The sequence below is a fragment of the Triticum dicoccoides genome, chromosome 2A (genome assembly GCF_002162155.2).
Source record: "Triticum dicoccoides isolate Atlit2015 ecotype Zavitan chromosome 2A, WEW_v2.0, whole genome shotgun sequence".
Lineage (NCBI taxonomy): Eukaryota > Viridiplantae > Streptophyta > Magnoliopsida > Poales > Poaceae > Triticum > Triticum dicoccoides.
In genome coordinates, this window is record NC_041382.1 from 46,507,957 (window position 1) to 46,514,356 (window position 6,400).

The 6,400-nt window shown below is 44.1% G+C and overlaps 1 protein-coding gene across 1 annotated transcript; it reads left to right on the forward strand.

Moving 5' to 3' along the window:
* The first annotated feature begins 2,087 nt into the window (after positions 1-2,087).
* On the forward strand, positions 2,088-5,199 carry LOC119353122. The gene is made up of 2 exons (XM_037619712.1): positions 2,088-3,525; positions 4,901-5,199. The coding sequence occupies exon 1, from the start codon at positions 2,168-2,170 to the stop codon at positions 2,780-2,782; it is 615 nt and encodes a 204-aa protein (XP_037475609.1). The 5' UTR covers positions 2,088-2,167; the 3' UTR covers positions 2,783-3,525; positions 4,901-5,199.
* Positions 5,200-6,400: the final 1,201 nt, after the last annotated feature.

Sequence of the window (6,400 nt, forward strand, 5' to 3'; positions counted from 1 at the left end):
AACACATAGCTACTGGTACATACCCTCAGCCCCGAGGATGAACTACTCCCTCCTCATCATGGAGAGCGCCGGGATGATGAAGATGGCCGCCGGTGATGATTTCCCCCTCCGGCAGGGTGCCGGAACAGGGTCCCGATTGGTTTTTGGTGGCTACAGAGGCTTGCGGCGACGGAACTCCCGATCTAGATTTCTTTTCAGGGGTTTCTGTATTTATAGGAATTTTTGGCGTCGGTCTCACATCAAGGGGGTCTCCGAGTCATCCACGAGGCAGGGGGGTGCGCCCAGGGGGGTAGGGCGCGCCCTCCACCCTCGTGGATGGCTTGGGACTCTTCTGGCCCAACTATTTTACTCCGGGGGCTTCTTTTGGTCCATAAAAAATCATCAAAAATTGGCACATTAATTGGACTCCATTTGGTATTCCTTTTCCGTGAAACTCAAAAACAAGGAAAAAAACAGAAACTGGCACTGGGCTCTAGGTTAATAGGTTAGTCCCAAAAAATCATATCAAATAGCATATAAATGCATATAAAACATCCTAGATGAATAATATAATAGCATAGAACAATAAAAATATATAGATACGTTGGAGACGTATCAACTCCCTATAAGATCGTTGCTCTTATTTCGAAAAGTCTATAACTAAATCATGTGCGCTTGTGGGACATCAACCTTCAAACCTTCACAAACTTTCCGGGTGTAAATCACAAGTTGATTCCTCGCTGGAGTAATCCTATCACCTTGGAGTTTCCAACCTCCAAGAGCAACAAAAACAAAAGGGAAATGCTAAAGACTAGCTCAAATCATGAATCACTTTGGTCAAAAGAGAGAGCAGGATTTGATATGCTTGGGTGAAATCTCTCTCAAAATTCTCAGGAATCCCCCAATAAATCTTTGATCCGGTGGTAGGGAAGTGAGAGGGAGCCTCTTCTTAGATTTGGTCAAGTGTATATGGAGTGGTCAACTCCTCCACTGAGTGGTGAAGGCGTATATAGGTTTGGGGAAGAAGTGAAAAAATGCATTAGCAGACAGTCCGCTAGATCTAGACTGGATAGTCCAATAGTGTAAATCAGATTAGGGTTTGGCCAACAATGTTTGTACAAAAATGTACAACTTTTGTTCGCTTATTTTTTTTGGAAATGTTTGTACAAAAAATGTTCATCAAATTAAAAAAATGGTTTGCGCATTTAAAAAAAATGTTCATGACATTTAAAGAAATGTCTTTACCATGCAAAAAATATTTTCATAATTAAAGCAAAATGATTCCTACCTTTTAAAAAATGTTGATGGTAACAAAAAACAACAACAAAGCCTTCCGGTCCCAAATAAGTTGGGGGAGGCTAGAGTTAAAACTCATAAGATACCGAAAATCTGAAACAAGTAATTGTTCTAGCACCTGGATAGCCTACTTAATTCCATGCATCCATGTTCATGGTTAAACCTAGTCCATCAGATTTTTTTTACGCACTCATCCTCTGTCAAATTTGGTCTACCCCGACTCGGCTATGCACTGGCACTTCAAGCTTGCCTATTTAAAAAATGTTGATGACATTTTTGAAAAATATCCACGCATTTCAAAGAAAATGTTCAACATGTTTTTGAAGAATGTTTAACATGTACTCCCTCCGTTCCGAATTAGTTGTCTTGGATTTGTCTAGATACGGATGTATCTAGACTCATTTTAGTGCTAGATACCTCCGTATCTAGACAAATCTAAGACAAGTAATTCAAAACGGAGGGAGTAGTAAAAAATGTATCTAAAATAATATTCAACATGTATTTAAAAAAGTTTAGCATGTACAAAAACACGTCGCACGCTTGTACGAAAAATGCAGAACGGGCACTGAAAGACAGTCATGCATTGAAAATAAAGCAAAGAAGAAAGTAAACCAAAAAAGAAACAGAAAAAAACAGAAGAAAAATAATGAAAAGTTTTGAAACCGATCCATGAATAAAAGCTTTCCAAAACCAGTTTAATAGATAGGCAGCCCAGTAAAACCGGACGGACTCTCCCTCCCCGCCCCACCCTAATAATAATAGAAAAAAACTATCCCCTCCCAACTCACTTCCTCTCCTCTCATCTCTTGCCGGCCGCCACTGCTAACCCTAGACCCCAAAGATTCCTCTTTTTCCCCTCGGATTCCATCGTCGACCGACCCGGCCGGCGGCCATGAGCGCCGTCGTCAGCCCGCCTGTCCTCCCCGACCCCCGCGGCGCCCCGAGCTGGGTCCTCCTCGACACCGCGGGATACATCGCCAAACGCGGCAACGCCACCTTCGCCAAGACCTTGGGGAGCAACGGCCAGCCCATCGGGGTCACCTTCTGCACCGCCGCTCCGCCCCACGTCTCCCACTTCTGCGTCCACTGCCCCGGCCTCGCGCCCGCCGACTTCCTCGAGGATCCCAAGGTGATCGCCGCCGAGGCCGACCTCGTCCTCTTCCGCCTCTGCGTCGACCCCCTGGCCGTCGCCGGCGAGCGCCTCTTCGACTACTTCCTCTACACGGCGCACCCTCGCCGCCCCTCGCTCCAGCTTCTCCCGCACCCCTACCCCTACCTCTTCCACGACTGCGAGGCCGCCCTCCTGCGCTGCGGTGAGGATGAGTACGCCATCGCCGCTCTCAGGAACATCGATGACTACTTCACCGACGAGCCGCAGATGTCCTTCAACCTTTACCTCTACCGCTCGTCCAGGCCCGGCGAGGGGTGGACCGCCAGGGTGGTGTCGGTGGAGGAGCCACTCAGGGACACGGTCTGCCCGGTGGAGGAGCCCAAGCGGGTTCCATGAGACGACCAAGGCGATCACGCTTGGAGGCGGCGCCGTTGGCTGGGTTGATCTCTGGCGTGGCATCCTCGTCTGCAACGTGTTCGATGAAAAGCCTGTGCTCCGGGACGTGCCGCTGCCGCTGCCGGCAAGGGGTAACTGGGAAATCTACCACAGATGTGGCCCTTACTTTGCTCGGGACATCGCGGTCAGCCCGCAGAAAGGCGTCATCAAGTATGTCGAGGTTGAAATTTGCCTGCCAAGGAAGCCGACTACTACAAAGACGACTGAAACCTGCCACCCCCCGGAGCCGGAGTCCTACCTGGAATGGTTCCGCCAACAGCAACACGAAGATGAGGACGACGACGATGATGATGAAGACGTTGGTGGCTGGAAGGCCACAACATGGAGCTTGCCTGTCCCTATTGCTTCATGGGAGAACTGGCACTTTGACTACACCGTCGATGTCGATGACATTACTGTCAACCCATTGCATTGTAATCTGCTTCCAAGGCAGCTGCAGCCCACAGAGGCACAAGCATTGCTGCCAGGACTCATCACTGCTTTCCCCATCATGAGTATGGATGACGATCTTGTCTACCTCTTGTCCAAGGCCAGCCCCAAAGACCAGATGCAAGTTGTGATTGCTGTTGACGTGAGGAGGAAGATGCTGCTGGGAGTGGCCAAGCTTGTTACTGGAAAAGACTTCACTTTTATGCGCACTTGCACCAGTGAGATCTCAAAATATATCAACAATAAATCTTCAGGTAATATACCCGCTTGGTGTCCTTAATTATGACTATCTCTCTATGAGTTCACGTGTTATCTTTATGTTACCTAATGATGAAATTAAACACAATACCTCTGGATCACTGAGAAACCTGCACTGCAACCTCCCTTTCAGTTTATAAGGCAGGCATGTATTTCCAGATCATCAATTTGACCAATGAAATAGTATATATTTATTTCCTATAAAAAGTTCACTTTAATTTGTATTCGAACAAAGTTTTAAATGGTACTCCCTCCGTAAAGAATTTCTTTACAGAGGGAGTATATTTTTGTGGCATATAAACTCATTTCGTTGGTCGAATTGATGATATAGAAATATGTGTGCCTAACAAACTGAAAGAAAGAGAGGGAGTATGTTGGTACTCGCCGAGCAAATCTGTTGTCATAGCTTTATGAAGGGAAGTATTGTGATTGTTTAGACAGTGGAGTTCAAGAGGGCTAGAGATGTAGTTACTCTTCCAAATAGGATGCACCCCCTTGTTAATTCGGAAAGGGGTAAGACCAACAAGGGCCCTATGGTGGTACCTTTTGGTTTACTATATGGTCTGAATGACCAAATAATTATGGCTAAAAGTTTCGTGTTTGTTTTATCCTTGTTTTGTGACAACATGACTTCACACACTAGTTAACTCAATTCAGTACTGTCACACTGATGGTGATGATGGTGTGGAATAGGAGGGTAAAGGTAGATGTTAGATTCAGTACTTTGCTTTGTGAGTCGTATATGAACCGATAAAGCAATTCTTTGGTCTCCAGGCCTTAGTAAGAAAATTAATATAGTAAATTGTGTTAGATTTTTAAAAGCAGTTCTTCTAACTGAAGATCAGAACTGTTGTACAAATCAACTTGCAGAACATTTGGTTTTCTGTAGCAGTGGTGATGGTGGGATGCTGGCAGAAAAAAGAACCCAGACATCATATTTCGAAGGACAATGTTAAGTGAACTTGAAAGTTTGAATTAATTAACATTATAAAGGCAGAGGATATGCCTCTGTTCCTAGACAAATTTACATTGTGCTATATTCGACAGTAAGCATGCCATTTGAGGAAACGTTTCCAGACCTTTTCTCTGCTTTGACCGCTAATAATACAAAAAATATTCGGATTTATCATGCAAAAATCTTATTATTACTAGATTTTGCATAAACGATTTTCAGTTGGAAGCTAAACATATAAAATAAAAATAAAAGAGGGCATAGGTATGTGTAAGATATATATTTCACCAAACCAGGCTGAAAAAGTGACTGTCGCTGTAATTTTGTAGTCATTCTTGCTCAGACTTTGACTTGCTGTTTTAAAAAGGGACAACCTATGCACACACTTGTTGATTGAAGAGAATATTTTTTGGATGTAGGGGATGTTTCCAAAGCATCGGCCAGTTTATCTGCTGCAAGCAGAGGGGTAGCGGATAAACAAACTGAAGGTCTCATGCAGAAATTTACCAGTAGACAGTGTCCTGGAGAAAATTCAAAGGAACGTCAAAAGCTTTTTGAATATCTAGGCAGTAGAAGATCGTAAACAGCTAACTGCTGCTACTAGTTTTATGCAATGAATGAGCTGCTTTGCTACCTGTGTTATAATATGTGATGAAGAAGTGTTGTGCTAAGTCAATTTGCTATTGCTGGGACATCGCATTTCTGATATTATTAGAAGGAATTGACATTTTCCCTTTTTCTTTACCAAGAGCATTTCCTCTTTATATACTCCTCTACTTAAAGCTGGCTACTACAGAGCTAGCTTTAATGCGAGACCCCGTTTCGCTCACTGTTGAGCAGCCAAATCTTTACAAAGTTCAAACTAGATCGAAGAGAAAATGTTGATCATCTGGATGATACTAACTGCTAGAACAGGCTCAATAGCAGTTCTATTTAAGTATATAGAATTCAGCAAGTTGATGAGGACGTGAGGGGTTAGACTTGCAAATCACTTCTGCAGAGGCACGGCCATGGGCAAAAAAAAAAAGAACGTCTATCCATGGAGCAGGTTTGGTAGGCACTCTGCATCAAGTCATATGTACCATAAGGTTGACATTGTTATGTGATCAACATCGTCAAGCACGAGCATAAAAACATATTGAATAAACAGACCAAAGCATTTGGACTAGATTGTGCGCTAGTTGGAACAAAACATTTGCTCACTCAACTTCAGATTTGAAGCTTGGCACCGAACGAGGACAGGGCGTCGACCCGTTGGCTGGACAGCTGAGGTTGCTGCCAGCCCTCCCGAGTTCAAGTCCCGGCGACGCGCGGTGCTCACGGAGTTTCTCCTATAAAAAAAAGCCAACAAGGGTTAGCCCTTGGGTTGGTCTCATTTTTTTTTTTTTGAAGCTTGACACCAAACCGCTTTGACTTGCAAACAAGCAGGATGATTAAAACCTCTGTTTTGAAGCGACAACAGGGACAAAGCTTGTGAGCTTGCTGATGTTTCCCGTACCTCGTTCCAAAGAGAATGCAAAGAATCAGGATCACTCTGAAATGCATCTCGTTATCAATGCCCATAGTTTCACAAAGAAAAAGAGGCTCTTCACACCCCACCCTGGTAATATGAGATGATCTTATTAATATATACCACTAGACCAGAGAATAATTTATGACATACTCATATAAAATCTTTTAATAAATCTTGCAAGCATGTCCTTTATGCACTTTTAGAAGAGTATTTCGCTGAAGCAATGACCTACTTCCACCAAAGGATGTCATCGCCTTCTTGTATAATTGGTGCAATTTCTTGACCGGGCTACCCTCCCAACGTTAGGGGGCGTTTGAGGATCCTATTGTAGAGGCTCTTAGGTTTTGCTCAAAAAAGATGTTTGTAGGTCACAAAGCTCATACCCACAATACACTAGGAAGGGACA

What these genes read in the sequence shown, in the direction of transcription:
- LOC119353122 (XM_037619712.1), top strand. Translation starts at nt 2,168, where the DNA reads ATGAGCGCCGTCGTCAGCCCGCCTGTCCTCCCCGACCCCCGCGGCGCC.